The following is a 14,584-nucleotide window of genomic DNA, read 5'->3' on the forward strand; positions in this document are numbered from 1 at the left end:
TAGTTTGTTCTTATATATAGATAGGGTATCTACATTCTTGATGAGTTCCTCTCTCCTCAACTAGGCCTCTTACCGAAATTCAGCTCATCGTATCCCTTTCTGAATTTCACATCCTCCAATAGGCGATAACATTCTCAATAATCTACAAACAACCGTCATCATGGGCAGTACTGCACCTAACGACGATCGATTCATGGTTTCCGCCTCGGAATACGGCACCATCCTCTCCCGGTTTTTTGACAAGATCGACTTTCACCTGCCAAAGCCTTACTACGACCCCAAGATTGATTCTGCGCTGGCCAAATACATTGAAGAGCAGCCATGGTCGGAGAGCTTGAAGGCGCGGGCCGTAAAGTATGCTAAGCAAGCGGTTGGCATTGCGTCATGGTACCCTCGAACATCATTTGCTGTCCGTTTCAACTGCGTGATTATTACGCTCCTGGTGATTATCTACGATGAGGAGTACATGACCTTTGGGGATGCGGGGACCGAGTTTTCTCTACGATTGGTGCGCGGACAGGCACAGAAGGCACCATTTCTTGACTCGTTGGCACGGTAAGTTTCAATAAGGCATTTATGTTCTAAATTTATACCATTGACTAACATCCACTCAGTTTCTTGCAAAATACTGACCAGTACTTGGGACCATATGGATCGTCTATGGTCATCAAGACCACGTTGGAGTTCGTGGAAGGCACTAACGTAGAGAACGATTTCAGCGATGCTGTGCCGCTGGATGCCACTCGCTTCCCACGCTACTTGCGTGTAAAGACAGGCTTTGCAGAGACATATGCCCACGCCATCTTCCCCAATGATACATTTCCGGAGCACGAATACCGCAAGCTGTATCTTCCAGCGCTATCGCCGCTTTGCGACATCATTGACTTCACTAACGATATCTTGTCCTTTTACAAGGAAACTATTCGCGGCACTGAGCGCATAAACTACATTTGCAATGTGGCCAACACTACGGGATCGAGTGCCCTGGAATGCCTACAAGAGACAGTTGACGCTGTAGAAAGCAGAATAGTCGAAGTACGCCGTATTCTAGAACCATATCCGGATCTGCTTGCCCACGCCAGCGACTATCTTGCAGCGTATATCGGGTGGCATATCCGCACGACCTCGCGATACTTCCTCAATGAGGTGGGCTTCATGGTTAGAGTGAACATAAAGCAGCTAGCGGAGCTACAGGATTTGAATGTGCCGGTTAAGCCAAACGGGATAATGCCCGAGCTGAATGCCATGGTAACCGCATGAGGGAGAAGAATAGTTTATTTGATGTCTTCTGTTTTTCTTTGTTATCTTTACTTTCCATCGTCTTAGTTCTGGGGCCAATACTGTAACTTGTTTACCCAACTCTAGTTAGCATGAATAGATTTCTTATATGAACCGATAAGCAAAATAACCGTGCAGAATATAATCAGTTAATTAAGATGCAATATACTATTACTTATAGTGACATGGAATAGACTGCATATGCAATGTACGGATTACGCTTGCTGGAGCTTGCCGGGATAACTGGTTAGACCTATTACCCCATTAGTGAGTCTGTTGATAAGCCCGTTGGTGGGACAGTTAGTGAGACTGTTGAGCGAGCTCGTAAATGAGCCTAATAGTTATTGAGCCTGTTAGCGAGCCTATTCTCCAACTACTTGGTGGGCTACGGAGTAGTTGGTGGATTCATTCACGTGAGCTCTGGGGCCAGTTCCCAGTTCGCGAGCCTACATAATATGGGCTTTATAGTTAGTATTAGGCTATATCTTTTCAGATTGGCATATTCTTTTACTTCTTTTGTGACTATACGCTCTCTGTACTTACGTATACCCTAAAGTTGCATGATACTAAGCATTCATAGTGGGATCTCGGGATTATCCCCCATTACCATTATCTGTCTGTCATGACTCGTGCCACTGAAGAGTATGACCGTGCAGTACGTACTAGCTTTAGGGTAAATTACACTACTACGTGTACCGTATGTAATGGAAAGATGAAAGACGTACGAACATCGTAATGTAGATGTTGGTGTGTTTTTTTGTTTTTATCAACGTTGAAACAGTTGTACAGCTGCGTATTAGTCCGATATGGTTTCAATTCTAATCAGTCAGACTATACGAGCCCAACCTTACAACACGTAACACTATAGTAAGCTTACTTTCTATCACGAGAATTGAGTCAGCAACCTGATAGTACTAATACTAAAACTAGCTAGTAACTACTGTCATCCAGTACCTAGTTCCCGCTATAGCTAATCACTAATTTAAAAGACCGAACCATCTGGTTAATAATAGCCAGAAGTTGCTCTCACACATATAAATTATAGGACAACAGGAAATGCCGAGATATTGAGAAGGAATATGGGATCTGCCACACTATTGGCCAGACCCTTACAACTACATACTACATCGGTATCAGCTCCATGCACATTGAAGTTGTATATGCACCCGCCACTTGCATGGAACCCCTGTAGATAGCTGAGTCTCCAGGCTGCAGCTAATTCCATCGAGCGTTTTACGAGAAGATGGATCTCACCCCATTCGTTTTCTTCTTCGCCCGTAGCGTGGCGGAGCAGGGATCTCCTCGTGTTCTTTATCGGCACATCTACGTACATTCACGCGTTGTATGAAAAATCCATGGATGTAGAGAGAAACCAGTTATATACTAGAGACTATACCCGGCTAGATCAATTAGTATCGTCAGACCAGATGGAGATGAAGATTCAGATGTGGCAGCGCCAGGGTCAGTCTGACACCAAGCAGAAGAAGGTCTACGGGCCAAAGTTACGGTTATCATGCGACAGCTGCTCTAAATCCAAGGTGCGCTGCGATCACGAGCGGCCATCTTGCCAGCGCTGCTTCCATGCCGGCGTGCCCTGTGTGTACAGTGTGTCGCGGAGGACGGGGAAGCCGTCCAAGTCGGCAACAAATAGCGAGGGGGAAGCTGTGAAAAATAACGTGTCAGCTAAGAGCACTTCAGTTGCCGTGCAGACTGAGAGCTCGCCTACCACGCCACCTCCTCCGTCATTAACCTCAACATCCACTGATTTGACTCCTTCCACTGAAGCGCCCACCCTCTTCCACGGTAGTAGGGACAACGCGCTGGACAGCCTACTGAACTACGACATCGACATGTCCGACGTTGAGCCGCTCTCGTCGCACTTCCTCTCAGACCATATCTTCGCAACAGAGTCTAATATTCCCCTGGATGAGAACCTAAGCATCAGCAACCTCTCCGACTTCAACGAGAGTCTCAATGAGTCTGTGCAGGCCCACAGCTTCAACAAAGACATATTGTCCTCCCTCAGTGGCGGTTTGGAGATGTGGAATTTGGATTCGATCTTGCATGTCGACGCAAGTCGCCACACCTCTGCCAATCGTATGGATAAGGCGTCCCCATGTCTTTCCATACCTCCGTCCTCAGTTAAAACCGCTGGAATAGAATCTGACCAAATCCACATGAACACAACGTGTGTGCAGCTCGTGTCATCTACGCTGCATAGCCTCTCACTTCCATTTAGTTTTTGCACCACCTCTCCCAGCCTCGTGCAGCCCAGCACTATTGATCGCGTACTCAACACCTGTCGCCGAGCAATGACCACACTGTATACATTGCTGCAGTGCTCGTGCTCCCAGAGCAGCAGTTCGGCCCTGTCCATAGCGCTCATCATCCTCAAAATCCTCGACTTATACGGTGCCATCGCACGCTCATCTGTCTCAAACACTTCACAAATGGATTCCGACAGCACCAGGGCCAGTAGAAACAGTAAAGATACCAATCATGAGAGCGTCTCGAACGGGCAGTCCAGGTCCACGACATCCAGCCCACTGCTCAGTTTCCCTTCCATGGGCCAGAGTCTGGTACTTGGCGCCCCGATAACCATAGGTGTGTATAAGATTTGCGCAGAGGATGAACGCCGAATTATTCTCAATCTCCTTATCAGCGAGCTACGCCGGGTCGAGCTCCTGGTTGAGGAGTTTGGGCGGCAGTATGAAGGTGAGGCGGTCCACAGGGAGGACACTATTTATGGGACGCTTAAGCACTTTATATTGTCACGAGTATACGTCATACACGGCGAACTTAATGCTGCACTCTAATGGGATTGGCACACATCCGATTTAAAGATCGATCTTGCCCCTATTGTGGATTTTGAGGTTTTGCTGCCTACCTCTAGGACTATCTCTCGACCGTTATTATGATGATTTAAGATAGCTTTGTTCTGCCTCTTATAAGACTTTAGCTTAGTTCGAATAGATGATAGATTCTTATTACGATTTGCTCTTGCTGCCACCCTACAAGTTTTGGCGCCCTAGCCTTTAGGTTAGGGCTTTCATTGCTTCATTGTCGTTGCTTCTTGTACATATCTGTAAGGGCGTCAGATAGACTAAGTGAAGTTTACAACACCAGAGACTAAGGTAAAAGAGTAGCGACGACTGGGCAGTAATAAAGTATAGAGCCGCAGAGCACCTGGGTACGGAATATGTAAGGCTGAGGCTGAATCTCAACATCATATTTATCTCTCCTCCCATCCGCCATGTCATTCTCGCATTATACGGAACTAGTTTATTTTATTCAGATTTTCAGCTAAATTCATTACGAACGTTTGTCCACATTCACCTTGTGCGTACGGGAATCCCCAGGTGTTGAGTATCAACACCGGAATATTAGCTATTCCGGTTCCCTAGGGATTTCCCCTTTACCTGCATGTAATTATCCTTCTTCTTCCTTTTTGGGGAGCAGTCATAATATTCGAATAACATCAATATTATCAGGCTCATGGGCTCTTTGGAATAGCCTTACTGCGTAATCCTGTGCTTCGAGTTATCAGGACGTAGCTAAACCAACACACCTAAAACAGACAAGGTTGTTTGAGGGCTTTCGCCTCTGTCGGAACAAGAAGGCTACCTATCAGCAAAAGAATCCGAGTACAACCACGACATTGAGTCTAGATGAGGGCCCTGTTGTGCAGGAAGAACAGCATGAGTTTTGGTTTCTCTCCCGGCGAGATTGTCCATGATTTCAAGAGGACCATCAACAAGTATGAGAAAGCAATGGGGAAATCATCTCAGCGTGGACGTGCAAAAAGCGTTCCAAGGAAAGTCCAGAGGGCCATTAGTGCCGCTGATGGTGTCAACAAATTCAGACAGAACCTTTCTGCGCACGTTAATCTCATTCACCTGACTGTAATCCCAGGTAAGATAATCTCGGTTTTGGCTAGGATGATAGATTGTTCTGCTTAATGCATTGCTGGCCACTGGTCCTGGTAGAAGCTGTTGCCCGTGGTCGAGCCTGGCGACGATTGACTGCGATATTGTGATGTCGGCGGCCTTAATCTGCTTGAACAAGCCGATGATATCGCTGATCTTGTGTACAAGCGCCTTCTCCCCTGGCCAGGATTGCCAGTGGCTGATCGTGGAAGAGTTCTCACTCTGCCCAGTGACTTCAGCACAAGTGTGTCATATCGACAACTTGAACACGGTCCAGATCGTGGTAACCTACCGCCCACTGACTATTTCATGAATAGTCTACGTTGGAACAACAACAGGTCGGATTAGTCAATGACGGGAGAGGTCACGGGCACCAGAACACTTTAGCAAGCGAAATCAACGAGTACCTGCGTTTCTTGCGATTGGAAGAACTTTCCGAAGAGGAGAGAGATGATGTCAATCAGATAAGAAACAGTTCGCAGAGACCTTTACTTATCGGGCCTCCAAGAGAATCCTCCGGATTGCACTCGGAACAACTCGAAATTAACCAGGAGCCACTACATGAATCAGATTTGGGCGCAAAAAAGAAGAAATCGAAGCTTTGCTCCAGATTGCCATTCTTTGAGTTTTCGATGTGGTTGGATCCATTATCAAATGTAGCCTTTGTAGCTTCCATATTCTCATTCGCAGCTTCGGCTGCTAAAATATCACATGACATAGTAAGGGAACAGCGCGCCTCTTTTGAACTTGTTACGCTTTCCAGGAAGATAATGCAATTCTCAACTCTTGTTGAGGAATCTGTGAAAATCATGGTTCGTTCCTCTATATCCAACGAACTACAAGAGCTAGGATACGACCTTCTCCTAGAAAGTGTGAAGTTTATGATTGAAGTGGAACTGTTGATTTACCTTCATTAGATCGCAAGATCTAATGAGGACAGCTAATCCAACAAGCTGACTGAGCCAGTAATACTGAATTCCTAATATTGCGACTAATCCTAAGAACTAGGGGGATGCGGGTGGTGAGATGTAGTTATCCTCCGTACGCTATAGCGCACGGATAAACTATATCCCATTCCCGCGCCGAGATAGGCAAGATTGCTATACCGACAGGAACACATCATGAGGATCTCGAAACATAAATTTTTCTTGGGAAGTCTTAAATGGCAGTTGAACAAGGATAGAGTCCAATCATGAATGAATGAAGTTAATTCGCTCACTTCAATGCTGTCGGTTGTGCTACAGATGCATCAACTCCAGATTTCGAAGCGCAACTTCGCAGAAGCAAAATAGACCAAGGAATTGAACATGGCTTCTCAGGATGGTTTATCTTGCGCTCGAAGCAGGAAAACTGACTATGTTGTGTGTGTGCATCCTAGGGAACGTAGGACCCTAGGATGAGGATATCTAGCTACTGGCGCGCTAACTACAAGAGGTAGGCGGTGCTGACTATCTAAGGGAGAATCCCAACAGTTTATCACGGTAAAAAGAACGAGTACGGAGTACATGTTCAACCTGATACAGCAAAAGTCCTACTACCCTACCTACCTCGCTATACTACCGGATAGACAAAGTACTGATATTTTCCTCTGGTGTCAATTACTTATCCCCGAGCTCCGTGGGTCGTGAAGAACCGTAAGCTGCCCGTAACTAATTCCCTGGCTACCTACCTAGGTAATCAAGCTGAGTGAAAGTACTTAGAACTGACCGAGTATCGAAGATCGTAGCGTACATTCATTATTTCATATAACTCATCATATATACATGAATTTTTGAATAATTCAAGATTAATTCCCAATTCTGAACCCTTTCTCCCTATTAATGCTCCTACTATTCCCCATAGATCTATACGTATGCATCGAACTTCTCGGCAACGCGCTGCTATGTGCAGTTCCCCTGGTTGCCACGGGCAACAAACCAGTACCGAAATATTCATTTAGATCTTCATCGCTTGGCCTCCTCGAAGATGCCTTGGAGCGGCAAAGAATGCGGTGTATTTCGAGTTCTTGGTTCATTATTCTCTGCTGTTTTGTGCTCATCATGGTTACTTGGGAAAGATCTCGGTTATGATCATGACTGTGGTGGCTGTTCTTGGAGGTTTTCGTACGACGCAAACGCCATTCACGAACTCGACGCCATGCTTCACGACTTCCAAGACGAATATCGTCAACCGACAGGGCCAAAAGAATCAAGGGAATCGAAATCGAAAATCCAATTCCAAAGATATACCTCGACACATAAGAAAGCGGCATATTCGTATTCCCGCTTTGTGCATCATGTGGAAATTCAGCGACATTGATTGCGAAGAAGGACGCAATGAATGATAAGGGCAAGAACACGATAGTGACGATAGTGAACATCATGATTGTTTTCCCCTGTTGGGCGGTCCCCGCAGCTTGATCGCGCGCAAATCGTGCTTCAAAGGCGTTGGCATGTTTTTGTTTGAGGTCTAGTAAGTCAGTGATGGACATGTAGATTCTTTCCGTTTGTTTGTCCATTCGATCGACGTCCTTGACGTGCATGTCTATATTACGCTGTTGCTCGCGGAATTTCTTCTTGATATCGTTCTGGGATCGGTTTTCGTCGTAATAGATCTCGCAGATGGCGTCTTGCAGGTCTTGGAGGACTTGTTTTTGGTATTCGAGGACAGTGCGGATCATGTTCAGTTCATCGCGGATGTCTTTAGCTTCAGCCAGGAGGTCTGTTTCTTGTCCGATATCGAGAAGTTTGTCGACAAAGAGGGGTTGACTTTCTTCGTCACTGTCGCTTTCCTTTTGATCTTCGTCATTTTCCTTGCTGGACATATTCTCTACGATGGACCGTTTTATCCTTCGATGATGTTTGAGCCACTCTGAAGCCTGAGCGGATGCAACGTTGAATTCGCGGAAAAGCGTAGTTTCACGATCAGTCGCTGTGCCAATGCACGATTCGAACATATCCAAGAATTGGTAGTCTTCGTCGCCCATGCGATGTCTATCGAACATGCCAGAACATCGACCCGTAATAATAGTAGCTAGCTCATAGACTGAGCGCACTGGCTCTCGAGTTTTGGAGTTTATGTCCTCAATGATACCGTCAAGAACATTTAAAGGATCGTTTTTGGGCTGCTCCCATCGTTGAGGAAAGCTAGTCACAATCAAGTTCTTGCCGAGCACCCACATCCACAGCTGATCAACCATGAAGATTTTGGGATCTTTGGCTTTGTGTTCAGACCATCTCGTCTGATAGCGATAAACGACCTGGTCGCCATCTCGAGTCTCGGTGTCAATATTCGGATAAAAGAATTGGTCTAATGTTCGACGAACATGGAGAGACGTGCTGGATGAATTAATATGTGCTCGAATCAGCATTTCGTCTCTTGTTGAGGCTCTCGTCAATCCCGGTACCGGAGAAGGCACCAGAGTTTCCGCTTGTTTGATGGTCTGTTGCATCTTCTGCTGGCTCTGGGCCGATTCAAAGTGTAAATATGGCATATACACGCATATGTTGCATTTGGCGGCGAGACTCATATCTCTTGTTAGGTGTGGTGTCACTGAACGCGTGTGTTTATCGGAACCATGGCCAGCAGACTTATTCTTGTCGTTCTTGGGTATGTCCTTTCCACTCTTGTTGTTGCGTTTGGCCTTCAGTTTTCGGCCTGAACTATCGTCATCTTGAGAGTATGAGTCCTTGCTTAGTCCAGTCTCACGTTTTTTCAAAGGTGCCGGGCTCCACTCGGGAGTCTTTGTAACCACAGGCCCATTAATGACTACCTGTGGTAAAGCACTTTTCTCTGGAATCGATTGACTCTCCTCTTCCTTTTCGGGCTCGTCCTTACCTCGCAGCGAGCGAGGAGTGCTTTGACATAAAGGTCTCATAAAATGTGAATGTGGCCGTTGACCGCGATGTTGGTGACCAAATGATTTTTCCAGACCTTTGAATCCCTCGACATCGCTTGCACCTTCTTCTATAAATGATTTGGTCATCAATGCCTCCACCCAAGCCATGTTATTCGCAGGCAGATGTATCCACCGAAACTCGCTCGCTTTTACATTCGCCGGCAACGTCGTAACTGCCTGTTTACGAGAGTTCTTTGCATCTCGGCCATAAAGCAATTCATATACAGATACTCTCTTAACTCGATTCTCATTATGGAAATTTCCAAAATCGACAATCGTCGCTTCGAACCCTTTGCAAGCGCCCACTGCATCATGGGAGAGAGCTTCGACATGGTTGAAAGGAGCCAATAGCTGCACAATATCTTTCCGCTTGAACTGAGCAGCTCTTAGAAACGGTGTACTACCGAAGGTATCGCGAGTTCGTCTTCGGATGGTGGGTTGTTCCAGTAGACATTTGACGACATCCGTATGTCCAGCTTGTGCAGCCAAGTGTAGAGATGTCATTCCATTGAGTAATTGGCTGTTGAAGTCTGCGCCGGCTTGCAACAATATGCGCACGATCTTCTCGCATCCTTTATCGCAAGCGTTATGGAATGGTGTCCAGCCTCCGTCACTTCGCGCATTGACGTCCGCTCCATACTCCAAGAGCAATTCCACCACATCTTCGCGGTCATGGGCAGTCGCGAGATGTAGTGCGGCTTTATTCCGAAGCTCGGTCACATTAACATAGTCCGACGGGCAACCCTGTGGTCGGGAAAGAAGCAACCTAGCGAAATGGGTTTTGCCAGTCGTACAAGCCCAATGTAACGGCGTCCTACCAAGCTCGTCTCGAGCATCTAATTCGCATGAAGTCCGCAGCAGTAAATTGACAACATCATCGCCCCAATCACATTGTTTATCCGCGGCAAGGTTATGCAAGATATTCCGCTTCTTATTATCCCGCGCATTCACATCGGCCCCTCTCGAAATCAAAAGTTGTAAAACATGCCATTGATTCTTCCATGCCGCAGTCATCAACGCCGTCCGACCTTCTTTATCCCTGAATTCCGGCGAGGCACCGGCATCTAGCAAAAGCTTGACAATCTGCACGTAATTGCGCTCAACAGCGCGGAAAATCGGGGGAGCTCGATTGCCGGGTACTTCAACACTGGCTCCTTCCTTCAACAGGTATTGTGTCGCTTCTATACATCCCCGTTCGCACGATTTCACCAACCCGAGTCCTAGAAATGTGGGATTCAGTTGACCCTTTTGACGGGCTAGTCGCACGATTTGTTCAAGGGCTTCGATGTCGTTGTTCGTTGCGGCACGGAGTAATTGCGGTTCGAGGCGGTCTCCGTGTTCGCTGCCGGCGCTGGACCGTGAGCGTGATCGCGACATGGTGCGGTCCATGGTTACGCTGTAGAATTGTCTGCTCGGGCAATTTGATACGCCTCCAGCGTGATGTCGTCAATATGCCATTTCAAGAACAATGGTCTATTTGAGCAGGATTTAATCTGAAGTATCGCTTTCGCGGAACATTCGCAGAACAAGATATCGCATGGTATTGAATAGATTATCAAAGCAATCGACGCAAGTAGATATCAAAAGAAACAAAGAGCAAATCGCGAAGATCGAAACCATTTCTGCTTCCCCGACTTATCCCAAACTGGATAAGATAATGATACAATACAAATACGTACTAAAGTATAAAATCAGCACTGTGTACACAGCGGAATGTGTATTATATTACATGTATGGTACGGGACGGCAGGTGTGGAGCGGAGCCAAGCGGGAAAGAGGTCAGTGACACACAAGTGAGCTTTCTGATTGGTTCCCAGCAGTACTTTCAGCCGCGAACTTTGGTCCTTCCCGAATTTCTTGGCATTTCAAGTCACGGGATCTGTCTGTTTCTTTCACTCTTCCTCGACTTCGTTCTCGAGATCAAATCGGTCGCTCCGACGCCCCCAGTTAGCGACCGACAAACCCTTCCAGCTCCTCCAAAATTTCTTCCTTCACTTCCTCCTCCGCCCAGCTTACCTCCACCGCATTCCGAACCAGTTGGGCCATATCAGCCTTCGAAAACTGACAATACTCGTACACCTTCATCATATTCCCGTCAATCCACACGTTATGCATATACGTCGGATCATCGCTGTTGATACAAATCTTGACACCTTCGTCCCACAACTTCCGGATCTTAGGAAATAATATATGGGTCGCTTGGCGGCGGTGGTATGCATGCGGACACAGAGTTAGGCCTATATTGCGCTCTTTCAGTCCCACGATTAAATCTTCCCGGTCAACGGCATTCAAGCCATGATCTATACGTTCACTTCCTTTGCCCCCACATACTTGGAAGATGGCCTCATGCACATGGTCCACGGCATCTTTCTGATCCACGTCACAGTGCATAGTGACATGCAGCCCATCCTCTTTCGCCAATCGAAACCCCTCTTCAAAAAGTAATGGTGGACGGTCGTATTCATTACTCGCCAGCCCAACGGCATGAAACAGGCCTTTCCCTTTACCGTCCTTGGTCTTTGCCCACGGCCTTGCTGTCCGGTATGCTTCAAGACCACTTTCTAACGACTCATCACGCAAGAAACAGAATATCCAATTACTTCGGACATTGTAGAACTTCGCACCATCATGTTTCGCCCTCAGAAATCCATTCATCACCACCGAAGCAGGTATACCCCGCTTCGTATGAGCCTGAGTATCAAAAAACGGCTCGACGTACCGCACATTCATCTCCCGCGCCTTTCGGAAGTAGTCCATTGCCAATTCGTAAAAATCCTCTTCTGTGCATAGGACTTGACAACCCGCAAAGTAAGCTTCGAGGAACGTCGGTGCTCCATTGTCGCCGTTGACTTCTCGGCGGTGGTTGTATGTTACTTTGTAGGAGTCGAGGAGTTCTTCGTATGTGGCATAGGGTAATGGGATGTTGTTGCGGTGGGCTAGTTTCCAGCGTAGGGCAGGGGTTAGGGTTCCTTCGATGTGGATGTGAAGCTCGACTTTGGGGAGCTCAGTAATAAACGGGGAGATTTCGAGGCCGTTCATTCTGAATTGAATGCAAACTAGGTGTTTGGAGATTTTTCAGTTGTTCTTTGAGGTGTACTTATTCTCAAGATCTTTTTTCTTTTCTTCGTTTCTAGATCGGAGACTCCGACGAGATTCGGTCTTCTCTCCTCTCTCCACAGTGCCTACATTTGAGATATCTCGCTCGGATACTCGGAGTAGTCACCTCTCACCGCGAACTGAAGAACTACAGATAAACATCCCACCACTAATTGACTACCTATTCAGATAACCTTCTCCATTACTGCGCCCATTAACCAGATCCGGCAGCTAAGAATCGGATCTCTCCGACCACCTCTTGATACGATAAACCTAACCAGGAAAGTCAAGTATCGCTTACTTAGCTCCTTGACAATTCGGCGCGATCCGATAGACTGGTTCTACCATCTAGAACGAAATTTCTTATCTTTTCCTGTACATATATGCTGCTGATATAGTGGTTAGTTAAGTAACTATATCATGAGACATGTCCCCTCAACTCCTCCGGAAGAAATCACTCCTCTTCTCTCACCGGTCTCAGACATGCCGCTACCACAGACCGAGCCCTGTCTCGAAGGAGGCACAACTGCAAACGATGAAGCCAGAATCCGTCGCATCGTTCGAAAGGTTGACTGGCGTTTGATTCCGATCTTGTTCTTTACATACATGTTGAATTTCATGGACAAGACGATTTTGTCTAGTGCGTCTGTATTCGGATTAATTGATGATACTGTCAGTCTCCCCTTCTCAAGCGATGAAGTACTTTATACTAATAGAAACAGCACCTCGTCGGCCAACAATACAGCTGGGTATCCAGTATCTTCTACTTTGGTTACTTCTTCTGGGAATACCCCACCAACGTTCTCATTGCCCGTCTCCCCGTCGCCAAATACCTCGCCTTCACCACTTTCCTTTGGGGAATCGTAGTCGCCGTAACAGCAGCATGCGTAAATTACGGCGGCTTGTTGGCCGTGCGTTTCCTTCTCGGTGTCGCTGAGGCTACTATAACCCCGGCCTTCATGTTCATTACCACCACATGGTATACCCGTGACGAGATTCCCGTGCGGACAGGGATATGGTTCGCCGGAAATTCCATCGGAGGCCTTGTTGCTAGTCTTTTGGCCTATGGAGTCGGTCATATCCATCACCCGCTCCATCCATGGATGTGGATGTTCATTATTCTCGGCGTATTGACTTTTCTATGGGGATTCGTGCTCCTCGCTTTCTTGCCGGATAGCATCTCCAACGCCCGGTTCTTGAACGAAGACGAGAAAGAGATCATGACAAAACGGGCTATTATCAAGGGTACCGGACGCACGGAACAAGTCTCCTGGCGCTGGGATCAGACTGTTGAATGTCTGATGGATCCCAAGTCGTGGATTATCTTCTGCATCACGATCTTAACTCAGATTCCCAACGGAGGAACACAGAATTTCGCGAATCTGGTTATCAAGTCCTTTGGTTTTACCTCATTGGAATCAACACTCATCAATATACCCGCTAGTGTAGTCAGCGCACTATCAATCTCGGTGACGGGCTGGTTAGCAGGACGATATTCGCGTCTGAACAATATCCTGATAATCTGCGTTGTCGCTCTGGCCGTTACAGGTAGCGCAATCATATACTCGCGCAGACACATCCCTCACAAGGGGGCACCATTATTCGGATTCTTCCTTATCGAAACCGGGCCCGCCATTTTACCTCTCGTCATGTCCCTCGTGCAAGCAAACTACAAGGGCGTCACAAAGAAACAAACCATGACAGCGATGATGTTTATCGCTTATTGCGCGGGTAACATTGCCGGACCGCAGTTTTTCAGAACCAAAGAGGCGCCTGTTTATAACACGGCGTTTAAGGCGATTTTGATTTGTTATGTGCTTGCGGCGGCATTGGCGGCGGCATTGAGGGTGTATTTGAGTTGGCTTAATAAGAAGAGAGATAGGGAGGAGGGTGTTGTTTCTGGTGCTGAGACAGGTGATGAACCTGTGAAGGTGCCAGGGAAGGATGTGGATGCCATGGTTATGGATATTACGTTGCAGGCGGAGGATTATGATGATGTTACGGATTGGAAGACGGTGGGATTCAGATATCGTCTATAGAGATCTACTCATTCCATGTCTAGTACAATATCAAGGTTGATCAATGAATCAATGTCTGTTGAAAATATCCCGGGAAGAGTTTATGAAAACTAGAAACATTGAATCAATCGCTCCACCCATTGTATGCATATTAGATAGATAGATCGAATAAATAAGGTAAATAAAAATATAACTTCAGCAGCACGGAACTTGTCCATTTTATTCAAGATAAAACCCTGCCAATAAAGCACCGCTCAAGAAGAACAGACAACCGCTATGTCTAATATTAGTTTTCAGGGATAAATATATCCGTATGATGAGAATAAAAACCCATGCATGCATGCAACTCATTAAGCCATCTAGTTCCACTAATAGGAACCTTTTTTTTT

General features: G+C 46.7%; 6 protein-coding genes across 6 annotated transcripts; 4 read left to right on the forward strand and 2 right to left on the reverse strand.

Annotated features, from left to right (window-relative positions):
• Positions 1-160: 160 nt before the first annotated feature.
• TSTA_085260 (trichodiene synthase, putative) lies at positions 161-1,260 on the forward strand (the record flags this gene model as incomplete). Its single annotated transcript, XM_002478213.1, has 2 exons — positions 161-555; positions 615-1,260. The coding sequence occupies 2 exons, from the start codon at positions 161-163 to the stop codon at positions 1,258-1,260; spliced, it is 1,041 nt and encodes a 346-aa protein (XP_002478258.1).
• Positions 1,261-2,705: 1,445 nt separating this feature from the next.
• TSTA_085270 (aflatoxin biosynthesis regulatory protein, putative) lies at positions 2,706-4,094 on the forward strand (the record flags this gene model as incomplete). Its single annotated transcript, XM_002478214.1, has 2 exons — positions 2,706-3,466; positions 3,518-4,094. 2 exons carry the CDS (start codon positions 2,706-2,708, stop codon positions 4,092-4,094), a joined length of 1,338 nt encoding a protein of 445 aa, XP_002478259.1.
• Positions 4,095-4,976: 882 nt separating this feature from the next.
• On the forward strand, positions 4,977-5,314 carry TSTA_085280 (uncharacterized protein; the record flags this gene model as incomplete). Its single annotated transcript, XM_002478215.1, has 2 exons — positions 4,977-5,190; positions 5,265-5,314. 2 exons carry the CDS (start codon positions 4,977-4,979, stop codon positions 5,312-5,314), a joined length of 264 nt encoding a protein of 87 aa, XP_002478260.1.
• Positions 5,315-7,139: 1,825 nt separating this feature from the next.
• TSTA_085290 (ankyrin repeat protein) lies at positions 7,140-10,470 on the reverse strand (the record flags this gene model as incomplete). The annotated part of the gene is made up of 2 exons (XM_002478216.1): positions 7,140-7,208; positions 7,252-10,470. The coding sequence occupies 2 exons, from the start codon at positions 10,468-10,470 to the stop codon at positions 7,140-7,142; spliced, it is 3,288 nt and encodes a 1,095-aa protein (XP_002478261.1).
• Positions 10,471-11,028: 558 nt separating this feature from the next.
• Positions 11,029-12,525, reverse strand: TSTA_085300 (adenosine deaminase, putative; the record flags this gene model as incomplete). Its single annotated transcript, XM_002478217.1, has 4 exons — positions 11,029-12,121; positions 12,268-12,317; positions 12,372-12,450; positions 12,479-12,525. 4 exons carry the CDS (start codon positions 12,523-12,525, stop codon positions 11,029-11,031), a joined length of 1,269 nt encoding a protein of 422 aa, XP_002478262.1.
• A 135-nt stretch (positions 12,526-12,660) lies between these two features.
• Positions 12,661-14,216, forward strand: TSTA_085310 (pantothenate transporter, putative; the record flags this gene model as incomplete). The annotated part of the gene is made up of 2 exons (XM_002478218.1): positions 12,661-12,849; positions 12,900-14,216. 2 exons carry the CDS (start codon positions 12,661-12,663, stop codon positions 14,214-14,216), a joined length of 1,506 nt encoding a protein of 501 aa, XP_002478263.1.
• Positions 14,217-14,584: the final 368 nt, after the last annotated feature.

This window comes from Talaromyces stipitatus, genomic scaffold, assembly GCF_000003125.1.
Source record: "Talaromyces stipitatus ATCC 10500 scf_1105507295527 genomic scaffold, whole genome shotgun sequence".
NCBI lineage: Eukaryota > Fungi > Ascomycota > Eurotiomycetes > Eurotiales > Trichocomaceae > Talaromyces > Talaromyces stipitatus.